General features: G+C 48.0%; 2 protein-coding genes and 1 long non-coding RNA gene across 3 annotated transcripts in view; 2 read left to right on the plus strand and 1 right to left on the minus strand.

The window, feature by feature from the left end:
- The window catches only part of rftn1a (raftlin, lipid raft linker 1a), a 15,586-nt gene extending 13,838 nt beyond the window's left edge, over positions 1–1,748 (plus strand). Inside the window, exons 4-6 of the mRNA XM_079749382.1 lie at positions 107–210; positions 805–880; positions 1,217–1,748. Coding sequence (XP_079605508.1) covers positions 107–210; positions 805–880; positions 1,217–1,693 — 657 coding nt within the window. The 3' untranslated portion in view covers positions 1,694–1,748. The remainder of the gene's footprint in view (positions 1–106; positions 211–804; positions 881–1,216) is intronic.
- A 1,173-nt stretch (positions 1,749–2,921) lies between these two features.
- oxnad1 (oxidoreductase NAD-binding domain containing 1) lies at positions 2,922–10,080 on the minus strand. The gene is made up of 8 exons (XM_079749785.1): positions 9,967–10,080; positions 9,485–9,614; positions 9,104–9,167; positions 8,923–9,026; positions 6,915–7,056; positions 4,826–5,071; positions 4,376–4,490; positions 2,922–3,802 (listed from the first exon to the last, which is right to left on the minus strand). Exons 2-8 carry the CDS (start codon positions 9,589–9,591, stop codon positions 3,645–3,647), a joined length of 936 nt encoding a protein of 311 aa, XP_079605911.1. The 5' UTR covers positions 9,592–9,614; positions 9,967–10,080; the 3' UTR covers positions 2,922–3,644.
- Positions 10,081–11,733: 1,653 nt separating this feature from the next.
- LOC307085064 lies at positions 11,734–12,565 on the plus strand. The gene is made up of 3 exons (XR_013812344.1): positions 11,734–11,817; positions 11,988–12,089; positions 12,165–12,565. It is a non-coding gene; the product is annotated as an uncharacterized lncRNA (long non-coding RNA).
- The last annotated feature ends 512 nt before the right edge of the window (positions 12,566–13,077 follow it).

The following is a 13,077-nucleotide window of genomic DNA, read 5'->3' on the forward strand; positions in this document are numbered from 1 at the left end:
CCTCTGTCATCAATCACTGAATGATTCATCTGTGCACAACACAAGAGTCACATAAGGGATTGGTGGAGGTAAGGGGGTAATCCCCTGTTCCCTGTCTCCTGCCCAGGGTGTCGTGGTGAGGACGGACTACATCCCCCTGCTCCAGTCCCTGGCTCCCTACGGTTGGAGGCTGATGTGTGTGTTGCCAACACCTGTTGTCAGGACAAACAGGTGAAGACCTCTGACACCCCCCCCCCCCCCGCCTCCCATCCCTAGCCAACAGTGCAGCACAAGCACATAGGCATTGATTCTGTTCCAGTCCCAGTATGGTTGTATGTCTTTTCTGTGGATGTATGTTTACCACAAACACACAAGAGGAATCTCAGAGGACTGATGGTGTTTTTGTTCTACCAGTGTCTGTTTAGTTACGCCTTCCATTAGAAGTCTTTCTGACATCTTGGATGTGTTTATCATCTGTGGTGTTGGGGGGGGGGGGGGGGGGGGGGTTTATTGACAGCGTAGGCTCACAAAGTGCGTGGAAAGCGAGAGATCTGACTAATCACCATCCCAACACACGCTGCTCGGGCGGCTTTGAAACACGCCGCCCCCCGGCTGTGAGCAAACGCTTTGTTATTGACGAGAGAGGCTGCTCCTGTCTGCTAAACTTTTCCACGTCGCACACGACAACCTTTCAGTAGAAACGACGGCGGTGACGGCAGTTAGCAAACACCGCCGCTCCGCCGATCGTAACATGACAGGAGCCGGTATGAAATAACAAAGGTGCTGCCCTCATCATCTCCTTCTTCTTCGTCGTCTTTCTCACAGCGACGGCAGTTTGTCAACCAAGCAGATCCTGTTCCTTCAGAGGCCCACGCTGCAGCGCAAGAGGAAAGACTTCAAGGTGGGTGCCCCGGCGTTCTCACCCGGTCCACTCAAACATCTGTCGCCGTCTGCGCTGCCTTTAGGCGAAGCGTCACGCGGAAGAGGCCATTAAACATCAGTCACGTTGCTAAATGCGGGATGTACAGGAAAACGTACAAAAAAAGTACTTTCTGCCTTTTTTGTTTCATATCTAATAATAGACAAAGGGTCCATGCCTGCGTGCCCTACCAGGGACCCAGGCATCAAGGAGGTTCATCTGTCGTGTGTCTAGTGAGTTGTGAAGAGAGGAAAGAGGAGGAGGAGGCGGTTTGCCAGAGAGAGGAAGCTTGTCCAAACGGAGCCGTTGTCTTTTCAGATGCTGAACCTGCGGGGTCGCAGCAAGGCCAGGAAGAGCTACAGCAGCGAGACGCCCGAGAAGGAGCGGGAGAGCGCCTCCCCCGTCTCGGAGAGCGAGGTGGACGAGCTGCTGGGCAACACCAGAGAGGAGGAGGAGGAGGAGGAAGGAGGGTTAATGGTGGAGGAAGAGGAGCGGGAGGAGGAGAGGTGCCAGGGCGCAGGCACCTGGGGAGGTGAGGAGGCGATAATGAAGGAGGCGGAACTCCAACCAGATTCTTCGCCACCGCCGCCGTCAGAGGGAGAAGGCGTTTCCGACGGCAACCAGGAAGAGGAGAGCGCCGAGGTGGATTGGGTCTCGACGGCCAAGCAGGAGAAGAGCGTGAGATGGACGGACGTGTGTCAGAGGGCGGACAGTGGGCTCGAGGAGATGAAGATGAGGGAGGATAGGATCAAACCCCAGCTGAGCGAGAGAGCGCTCTTCTCTGGGGTTTGCTGAAGTAAAACCAAGGGACCCGAGTGGGATTTTAAAATGGTTGAGCCCTTTCAAAAAAATGATTAATTGGAGTTATGTTTGGTGGATTATATTATCTGTGGCCAATGCCAGTATGATGTTTCTGTAGTGCTGTGGCTAATGTCTTAAATCTGGCCCGCGTAGAGTGTTAGCACATGAGCCTTTATTTGAGGTTGTAGCCCATTAGCTCCCTGTATATGGTAATTACTGTTTCACCGCTTTGGGTCAATGTTGCTAATTTTAAATCCCACTCCTTTGAGGAGTATCTGGATGCCACACACTGAGTAAAGCAGGTTTCCTGCCCAAGCCTTAACTTTTCTGTTCTTCAAATCCCTGTCGTTTAACCTTCTTATCTAGGACCGTACAAACATAAGGGAGTAATGATGTCACAGGAATCATATTTTTATATGTGAAGCATATTATTAAGAAAGGAAAAAACACTAAATCAGAGGAAATGTGGAAACGGTGGATGTGAGTTTATTGGCGTCGGTGAAGTAATAAATTGATTTCCGGCTAAGGTTAGGTTGGCTGAGTGAACTAGATATAAACCGATTCTTTTTTTGTATCGCTTATTTCCCAAGCACCTGTGTTATGTGTAAGTGGTGTGATGGTACCATCTTTAAATAGAGGCACAGGTGTCAAATAAAACATCCTTTACGGAAAAAAAACAACCCCCATTCCTCCCGCCGTTCTGCCTTCATGTTATAGATCTGGGTAGTGTATTCCGGCGCGCGATGATAATTTGCAGCGATAACTGAAAAATGAGTTCCATCAACATGACCCCCCCGCCGAGCGAGAGTGGAGAACGAGAACATCGCTCCCATCTCGCTGAGGGACGCTCGCTGACTCTGGCCAATCAGAGCACTCCTGGAGCTTCCATTACAGTGCACCATGGGAGACTCTGGCGCCCACCTGAAATGAGAACCCATTTCTGTGTACAGGTGCGTGGGTGGGTAGGTGGGGGGGATGTGTGATTGCGTCCAAACAAGCGTGTTGGGAAGAGGAAAAAAATAGGAGGGAATGGGCATTTAACGTGCACATGCGTTTCAGTATATGTGTGAGTGCGGTTGCAAAATGAGGATGGTCGCCAATCATTTTTAAACTGAGAAATTCATTTTCTCACTGTAAAAATTGGCCTTCCGCCGTGATTGTCTAACAGAATGCGCGATTGTCTGACTAAAGAAGAATCAAGCCGGCAGCTTTACCTCCCTGTTCAAATCTTTACTTGCACAAAATATAAATACTCCTCAGTCTTTAAATCACTGTACCAAAACAGTACCCAAGCATCATTATACAACATTATCGGTTTTTTGATTGCATCAAAAAGAAAACAACACATTTTGCATAATATCACATTTCTGAGGTATTTAAATAAAGGAGAGATTGAAGATATGTGTCTAACGTAACGGCAGACATGTTGCACAGTGTAAAAGGAAGGGGCCAGGCAGTTTCTAATCCACACTCAAGAGTCATTTGGGCTCAAAGGCAGGTCCCCTGATGCACTGCAGGTCAATAAGTACATCAGTCTTCAGCCAAGCACTGCCTTGCTGGGGTGTTTGTGAGTCTGGTCAGCCTGCAACGCCGTCAACTGAATCCAGAAAAGAAGGCCAACTCCCTGGGTGTTCTCTCCATATATCAGGGTGCAGGAGCTGCAGGCTTGCATACTCTGTTCGGACTCTGTTCACATACAGGCAAGCATATGCTTATATATTTTCATGTATAAATGTATTGACAGTAAAGGCATGGCAGTCCTGCAATAATCTGAATGTGTAAACCCATGTTGTACGGCTGCATCCTTGGCCAGAACATCACGTTCAGGATTTAAATTAAAAATTAAAAAATTAAAATATAGATGTATAGGGCTGGGTCCAGTGGAGTTCTCTGCCCAGTGGGATTCTGGGGGTCTGAGTTCTGGGGGGGGGGGGGGGTCTGACTTCTACCACCACTTCTCAAAGAGGATCCGGTCCTTGGGCAGACCCAGGTCTATGAGGGACTGGGAGATGGCTTCGATCATGGGCGGGGGTCCGCAGAGGTAGCACAGGGTCCTCTGGGGGTCCACGTGAGCCCGCAGGTCCGCCTCCGTGATCCTCCCACCTGGGGGGGGAGAAGAGGGGGGAGGGGGGGTGATGGGGCTGCATGTAGATTGACTGGGACGGCCACACCGTCCCCCAATCTGACGGTAACTCAATCAACAACAAGACAAATGTGTGTGTGCGTACACAGCAGGGTGTGCACGCCCGGCTAATTCCAGCCGTGAAATTGATTTTGCTCCAACGCCTCTTCACAATGACACAACAGCTGCTTTCCATCAGGCTCAAGAGCCCTTTGGCAGGCCGCGAGGCCAGGATAGTGTAATGGGTGTAGCTGGGGTGTTCGATGAGTTACCCCCCCCCCCCATCTGCTCCTTGATGAAATGTATCCGATTGAACAGCATGTGCCAATAACTAAACAGCCCAAAACTTTTACAGGGGCACCACGGTGAAGCGTTTAGCCGGCGCCGGTGGCCACCTGCCTCTGCCCTGCTGGTGTCGCTGAGTGCTAAGCAGGGCTGGCCCCCGGCCCGTCCCTGGATGGGAGGCCAGGTGGCGCTGGCTGAGAGGTGGCCTTTGGTTTTTTCCTCCCCCGCTTTGTTTACCGCCGACCCCGTGTGCGCCGGTGTGTACTCACGGCGGGTGACGGGCAGGATGTTCTGGTCCCGGGCGGGGTCCTGGGAGGGCTCGGTGACGCGCAGGTCACAGGAGAACTGGCCGGGGAACTCGCGGCTCAGCTCCACGATGGTGTTCTGGGGGGAGCAGGGGAAGACGGATGGCGGTCGGTTCCCCGGTTCATTTGTGCGTTCCCTTGCGTGCACAATCTAGCACCGCTGTTCCGAGATAACTTGCCTTTGCTCTCACGATTGTAAAAAAACGAGCGGCGAGAGAATTTAAATGTTTTTTTTAAATCGCATCTCTCTCTTCTCCACGGTGGAAACAAAATAAATGACGTCGTTCCACTGTTGAGGCGGAACATTGCATTGATCGGAGATAGTTTGGAATGACTTGTTTTCAAGGGGGGGAGGAGGGAGAATGTGAAACACAAACACACAAACACACACACACAGACACACAGTGTGCGTACCTTGAACAGCAGCTCCTGCACACTCTTGGCGCTGTAGAGCATGTGGGCGGAGCCCATGCGGTAGCCCCGCCCCCCGGAGGCCTGGTGCTGCCGCGCGAGGTGGGCGGCGTGCAGCAGGACGGAGTACAGCGGGTTGATGCCCACGCCCCCGGCCACCAGCAGCAGGTCGGCGGGGGGGTCGGCGGGCCGCGGGTCGAAGAAGAAGTTCCCCCCCACCCGCATGGCGACGTGGGCGCCCACCGTGCACTGTGGGGGAAGGGGGGAGGGGGGGGGGGAGGTGGAGAAGAGTCAGATGAGGAGCGGCAGGCAAACACGTGGGCGGGGGAGAGAGATGAAGAGACAAGGAACACAACGGTGGAAAAGGTTAGAGAACAACAGGCAGTACGAGGAGCCCGGAGGCGGCGGTGGAACACACACTGCGCCTTTTTCTGCGGAGAAGGTTAGAGTGTGCTCTCCGTATGAGCCGTCTCTTCTCTTAAGGAGGCGAGCGCAGCCGGCGACCGCGCTGCATGCAATAAGGGGTGGACAAACCTTCCTCCGAACCACCGGCGCTAGCCTCGGGAGGTCCGCACAGTGAAGAGGCTTTCAAATCCGTGTGCATGTGCGTCTAAGTTCACAGAAACACACACACAATCGAAACGTATGCGAGTGGAACAATGCGAGCTGTGTGCTTAAGCATCCTGGGAATGATTGTGGGCTTCTTGAAGTCCAAAAAAAGAATCTGGAATCTTACACTCACTATTTACTCTTCTCCGGTAAAAGGTTCAGCCAATAATCCCCGAAGCACAATGCACCGGGCCTCTTAAGTACTGCACCACATCGTGGTGCCTAACTGACACACTTCTCCCCACTAGTCACTAGGTACCATCATCAAACACTTACAGACACAGAGATTGAGAGGTAGAGGGAGAGGGAGAGAGAAAGGTAGAGGGAAAGAGAGAGAGGTGGAGCGAGAGAGAGGGGTAGAGAGAGAGGTAGAGCGAGAGGTAGAACAAGAGAGCAAGAGAGAGAGCAAGAGAGAGAGCAGTAGAGCGAGAGAGGTAAAGCGAAAGAGAGAAAGAGAGAGCCAGAGTGAGAAAAAGGTAGCGCGAGAGAGAGATTATAACAACTGTGGTTACAAAGAACACTCGAAACAGCCTTTATGTTTCCAGTGCAAACTATCAGCTATTTAAATGCTGAAATCCCCGCAAATAAACTTCAAAACCATATTAACGAAAAAGCATTTTGTTTCAAGTTACTGCGACCATTCAATACCTCCGAGCACAATTGAGGCTGTGGAGGACATTAATGCCACCCAAGCAGCAGCACCACCGCAGGACCCCAGCCGATTGGCTGACATTACTCCACCTCGCACAGGCTGCCCACGCGGTGACCCCTACACGACCCCCCCGAGGGGGGCTCATTTCAATCACTCACTTCCTCTTTCTCTCACCGCATGTCCTCGTCACCTCTGATGACGGTCGGACCATCATCGGTAACATCTGACCATGTCAAGCGCTCCCCTGCCATCTGGCCCATACACACACACACACACAGACACACACACACACCAAAACCTTGTACTCATTATATGCCTTATATGTCACTGTTTTCTGTGTTGCATGCACCCACACATCTTTAGAACACATCAAATTCTACAAAATGATAGCTATGGTGCATTCATAAGAACACGTGACTGGTGATTGAGCACTCAGAGATTCAACCTTTATAGTCATTGTTTTTTCCCTCAGATTTACATAACACAACCGTTGGTTTTAACTCAAACCACTGTAGTCTCATAACAAACAAATTCTTCACCTGAATGTCAATCCAGACTAATTAATGAGTGTGGTTGGATAATAACACATTTTTCCTTTTGCATAAAATCTTATCACATTAACTAATTATCATGCCTTTTCCCCCTGTGCCAACACATTGCAAATAAATCAACCCCTTTCCTTTCCCGCACCAAAGGAGCCATTAGATTCTGTGTGTACGTGAACTGTGGCTCCAGGGAAATCAATGTTCATGGGAATGACCAGGAGACGAGGGCACCCGGCGACAGGTTAAAAAGACAACCAGTAAGCGTTGACCTCAGGGCCGGCCTCACCGCGGTGTGGATCCAGTGGGCTGGGGGGTGTAGGGCCTTTTTGACCGCCAGCTCAATGACCCCCTCCCTCTGGAGCAGGCCCGGGCAGGAGCACATGGAGAAACCCCCCACCTTCTCCACGCCGGGGATGAAGAAGTCCACCCTGCGCAGACACACACACACACAAAACAAACACACACACAGACACACACGTTTAGAGGGCCAATTCTTGTTGCCCTGACAACCGATTATAATTTACATGCAAAGTCATGACAAGAACAGCGGTGCCTTTGGGCACGTTGAACCCTTGTTCAGTTTGCTAAACCCAATTCCAGCTCCAAATAAAGAAAATAACAAATGCTGTCCAGCGACCGTATGGTGATAATAACAACAAACCGCGATTGTTTTTGCTTCTCCCTCCCTTCAATTGCTTGCTGGCGAGTTCATGACCCGCCAAACACAAGCTGTGTCTCAGGGTTACAGCACCAATGAGGGAAGGGCATCATCCTTTGACCTCAGCTTAGAGTATGTTTGTGTTTGTGTGCATGAGTAGAGTACACAAGCGTGTATCGTGTGGTGTGGCTTATCCTAGAAACCCAGCCGATGGCAGGAAGGAAATAGGTTTGTTCCCGTCTCATAACTCGGAAGACAACAGAAACCCTACTGTCCCGTCCCGCTCATCGCTCCGGATGCGTTCGGCGCTCCTGATGAGCGGCAGAACCGCGCTCGGCTCCGGGGGGAGCGGGGAGCGGAGCGCGTCGCTCAGCCGGCTGGAACACAAAGACCCTGCTGTTGCTGGCGAGGAGTGACCGCGGGTCGGCGGCCCTCTGGGCCGTATTAAATATGGATCCGCCGCGCAAATATGCACAACATATGTGCCGCCCACGCACACTTCATCTAACTGTACTACAGACACACCACTTCATCTAACACACACACACACACACACACACACACACACACACACACACACACACACACACACACACACACACACACACACACACACACACACACACACACACACACACCCACACACACCCTTGTGCTCTTCTCCCATCCGGAGACAACAGACGAGAAAACGCGCTTCCATATTTTTGCCTCCGCAGAGAAAAACACTATTCTTAATTTCTATATAAATAAAATCAAGAATTTCCATCCATTTCCATTCATTATCCCCCGCCGCCGTGGCAACGGGCCGACTCTGTGCCGGGTCTCACCAGCGCCGCCCCCCTGCAGTATGGCCTGGCGTTCACACCACACTCACTAGTCATGTTCCACTCTGGTTAAACACATGGCTGCTTGAAGAGCTCAGTGTGTCGGCTCCATGGTTACAGGAGGCCAGTATTATATGAAATGTAGTGACTTTTCTCCAACTGATGCTATAGATATTTATTTGGCTCATTTGGCTGCTTAAGTGTGCAGTGATAACATACATGTTCTCTCTCTTTACCCGTTCTCTGTTGGGTATCCAGACAAATACCTCTTCTATTGTGGCCTTAGTACTAAGTACTAAGAAGTAAGAAATCTAAAAGTTAGGAAGTTATTCTCATACACTGCTCAAGGAATTTGCATTACCTTTGGGAAATAACAAAGGGGGAATGTTAATGTTAACAATTGAAAAACCTAGATTTGTTTTTAAAGTGGCCAAAATCTTAAATAATACTGCCCTCTTGTGGTGGACTTGTAGCATGAGCTAAATTAATGAGACAACTAACAACTACGTTCCAGTAGATTTTGAGCTTTGGTTAGAATTTGTCCTTCATAGCTTGACCCCAGATCCCCACTCACACATTCTCATAAAATTGCATTTGTACACTTACAAAATAGAAAAACAATGTTTGAATTGATCACGTATTAATCTGGTTGTATTTCTTAAGAACTTAAACTATCAATGTTCCTGTCATTATTGTGCTGATTGACAGCATACACCATCCTTGAAAATAAATAATTATAAATCCGGTGTATAAATCCCTCTTGTCACGGAAATGACAAGAGGGGCGTCAGATGATGTCATTAAAGTCCTCACCACTGCCCTGCCTTGAAGGTGAAGTCAGGATGGACGGAGATTCTCAGGCGCTTCACGGTGACCGACTCCTGGATGATGCCACATACTTGAGCCGGATAAACAGCCTGAAAGTAAATAACAGACCATAAATAAATATCAAGCATCAATGATACGACAAAACATAAAAACGAAAACAACTTACATTCTGCCTGAAGTCTTTAGAAGTCTTTTCTAGATGGTCCATTTGTCTTTTGGAAGACATTTTTCTGAAATTGGGAAAAAGCAGAGGCTTCAGTTTAAGGCATGACATTCACAAGGTATGATGGAATTAGCCCAAAGCAATCAAACAAACCACTACTACCGAGTCAAATTGACTTTCCCCGCTCGGTCAGCCAGCTCCAAATATCTCCAAGTGAATCACAATAGGAATCCTGAATCCTGGCAAGCTTGACACGTATTGTTGTCTTTTTTCCAACTCCAAACGATCCACACGGGTTTCGTTACAGTCTGACGTCTATCACTACAATGGCAGGGGTGTGTAGCAGACCTCAACAAAGGTGTGTATATTCCAGATGAAGCTCACCTTGTGTTGCTGCAGGAAGACAATGCCCGGCAGCGGAGCCGGCTGGAGCCTCTCCCCGGCGGGAGGAAGTTTCGAGCAGCTGTTCTTAGTGAGGACGGGACGCTCATCACGACCCAAGCAGCAACAAACACTAGACAATCAGACAAACAAGCGAAGACGCGTTAACTAAACCAGTCCACGTCGACATAGTGTGTTGTTGACTAGCTGATCATTGAGGTGTAAGTTATGTATTGACACATCCGTGGGTTAACAGTGGCGAACACGATTCTCCACGTCAAAATTCCTTTGACAACCGTTCCTTGGCCTCAAAACCACACTTTCAGATAAGATGATGTTCACATTTGGTAGATTAATTTATCACAATAAAGACTGAAGACTGTCATAGGTTGATGTCGCATCAATTAGCTTTTAAACATTCATGCTAACAGGTCGTGTCTGACATTGTTTGTTTATTAGAGACATGCCTCTGGTTGTATTCTTACCCTATAAGACGTTATCTCAAACGATGTTCATCATTTGTTCTGTTATGACCATGGACATATAACCTTCTTCATGTGGACTGTTGCATAGAGCATACCGGTATAGTCAACTCTGAACCCGGAAGCAGATGAGGAAGTCACATGACCCGGCAGACGAATCTTTTTTTCGTAGGATGGTAGGGGTTAAGGCTGTCGGTAAGTCAACCACCAACAGAAGTAAAGTAAAGTGCGTTCCGTCAAATTTATTTTTCACATTTCATAGCCGGATCGTGTAGCAAATACATTAAGTGTATGTTAAACATTACTAGTAATTATTTTGTGGGTGGGTGTGTGGGTGTGGCTGTGTGTGCGTGTGTGTGTGTGTGTGTGTGTGCGTGTGTGCGTGTGTGTGTGTGTGTGTGCGTGTGTGTGTGTCAGAACAGTCAACAAAGAGTTGACTCCCTGAGGTGACAGAGATGTGTTGGTCCTAACTTGCAATCTGCCTGATTAACAGAAACTATTTAATGAAACTATTTTGCCCAAGTTATTACCAAAGTAAACGCATGATGGTAATTTTTAGTAGGCTACAACAGATGAATGAAGCGGCAGTCAATTGTAGAAAAAACACCATAGTATGATTCAAATATGACCGATTATATTTATTGTGAACCTTTGTGTGTGTGTGTGTGTGTGTGTGTGTGTGTGTGTGTGTGTGTGTGTGTGTGTGTGTGTGTGTGTGTGTGTGTGTGTGTGCAGCCATGACAGTTAAGTGTCGCTGGTGTCATATTTGTGCAAAGGAGGAGTTGGCGAACATCATCCCGGATCATCTTGAGGTGAGGATGAGGTATAAGTCAACTGACAGGGAGCGAAGCTCCAGTCATAAATGGTTTTGGCACAGGTATCGACACAGGTATTGAATGGTTAAGGTTAGCCTTACAGTTAGGGTGCGTTGTTCGTTGTGTTGATTGGTTCTAATCTCTACCCATGACCTGCACTTTTTTTCTACTACAATGCAAATAAAGAGTTGATTGTAAGTTTCCCTTTTGAAATAATATGGTTGATTTACTAACATTATATTTCATTTATTTAAACAGCAACTTCTGCCTGAGGGTCACTGCAATTTCATTTGCAAATATACACCACTGGAGAGGGGTTTCACAGCCTCTTTAAAGCTTCTACTGGCCACCAGAGAGGAGGCAGAGACCTGGTTGGAGGACTTCCAACGGTCATCAAGAGCGACCTTAAGAGTGGAAAAAAAAGTATCCTATGACAGAGGTTATATTTCGGCGCAACAGCTATCGAGTAAGATTTACAAAAGTCATGTTTCTTGTTTTTTTAATTGTTGAAATAGTCAAGGCTTTAATGAAGCATTTCTATGTTCAAAGGTTGACATGAGATGCCATCCCAATACAAGGCAGACGGGTTACACTAAAAGAAACACACGCTGTCCTGCTGGGCTCTACCTTGTGTGGAAAAAGCACAGCCATAGGCATAACAGGAAGTCCAGGTTGGCTATTACACATAACAGAATAATAATTTAGAGATTAACATGACATACTGTTTAATCCAGGTTACATGCTCATTTTTCCTTTCCATGTTTTATAGATCTAGTGATACTCATATTCAGGAGGGGTTATTGTTGCATGTTACCATCAAACGTCACCACAACCCCCGCCTTGGCGGTTCTGAAGCCTTACAGCAGCGGGATGTGGCCAGAGAGAGCGTGGAGAAGCTGGAGAAACTTTTTCAGAGTGGGCACTCCCCGTCCTCAGCCCTAAACACCCTGAAATATGACCTCCGGGAGAAGCAGGGGGATTCATATGTGTATGCCTCCGCAGATAGGTCCATTTGTCCAGACGTCCAATTCTGCTACCGGTCAGTTTCATGTTTGCTTATTCAAAAACAATGATCTGGTTAATAGCAGGTAGGAAATGTAATCATCGCAATGAAAAAAATACTCACAATTCTGTGCAAGACATTGACAGCTGTTAATAAGGCTTTGCTATACTATAAAAAAAAAGTATATATATTTATTGCCTTTACAGATTATAGAGTATGGAAGAAGAAGGAGTATGGAGCTGTATCTGCCATGCTTGAAAACCTCCAGGAACGTCTGGAGGTTTAAAACAAGGAACAGTGTGAGACATGTGCGTATTTCCCGTCTTTGTCCTTTGCCAATCACATGCCAGGATCTGAAAATGACATGGGTTTCTGCGAAATAGGCACCCAAGAACCAGCTGGAACAACCACTCCCCCAACACAACTAGACGGCTCTGGCGCCGCAGGAGCGTCCTCTCAAAGTGAGTTGGTTGCTGAGCGTCTCAAAGGTCGTCTCAGATCCATGTTTGATGGCCTCATGGACAAGCTTGAAAAGGACCATGAGACCTCCCAAGCCCCAATAAAATCCCTTGTGTCATCCTATGATAAAAATCCATACTGACTGTGGCCTGGTCTCAGCAGTGTCTACGTTTGGGAAGCTGAGGCGTGCTGCTGCGCGTAACATCAAAATGCAGCCAAGAAAAGGTCTGGAAATGATCTCACAAATAGGCGTGCAGCCTACCGCTGATGCTCGCCGTAGGACTCCGCTGGGGGGCAGACGGGTATCACTGGTCGACCTCCAAAAAGAGCCCTGAGGGAATACAAGTATGGGAAGGTTAAAGAGGGTGGTGGTGCACTGCCAAGGAGAACGGCACCACACACCCTTGCCCAGTGTGTCTCTACTGGTGTTTCCCTAGGTGGCCGACACAGCGAAAAATATGTTAATGTTAAGTGTGTTTAGTGTGTTAATGTTAAGTGTTAAGTGTGCTTGCCAGAGGTATGGAACACTGTTTATTCTTTTTTAATTTTTATCATCATAATACTCACTCTGACACACACACACACACACACAAAAGGTTCACAATAAATTAAATCATATTTAGTCATATTTGAATCATACTGTGTTGTCTTTTCTACAATTGACTGACTGCTGCTTCATTCATATGTTGTAGCCTAATAACTTGGACATAATAGTTTCATTAAATAGTTTCTATTAAGCAGGCAGAATGCAAGTTAGGACCAACACATCTTTCGTCACCTCAGGGAGTCAACTCTGTTGACTGTTCTGTTAATTGTACTGCTTTTATAAGCCTATTT

Source organism: Pollachius pollachius, assembly GCF_949987615.1.
Source record: "Pollachius pollachius genome assembly, chromosome: 13".
Taxonomy (NCBI): domain Eukaryota; kingdom Metazoa; phylum Chordata; class Actinopteri; order Gadiformes; family Gadidae; genus Pollachius; species Pollachius pollachius.

Coding starts and splice junctions, on each gene's coding strand:
- oxnad1 (XM_079749785.1), bottom strand. CDS start 9,591: ATGAGCGTCCCGTCCTCACTAAGAACAGCTGCTCGAAACTTCCTCCCG. Junction 9,027..9,103: donor CTAAAGACTTCAGGCAGAAT/GTAAGTTGTTTT, acceptor ATTTACTTTCAG/GCTGTTTATCCGGCTCAAGT. Junction 3,803..4,375: donor CATCCTGCCCGTCACCCGCC/GTGAGTACACAC, acceptor CTCCCCCCCCAG/GTGGGAGGATCACGGAGGCG.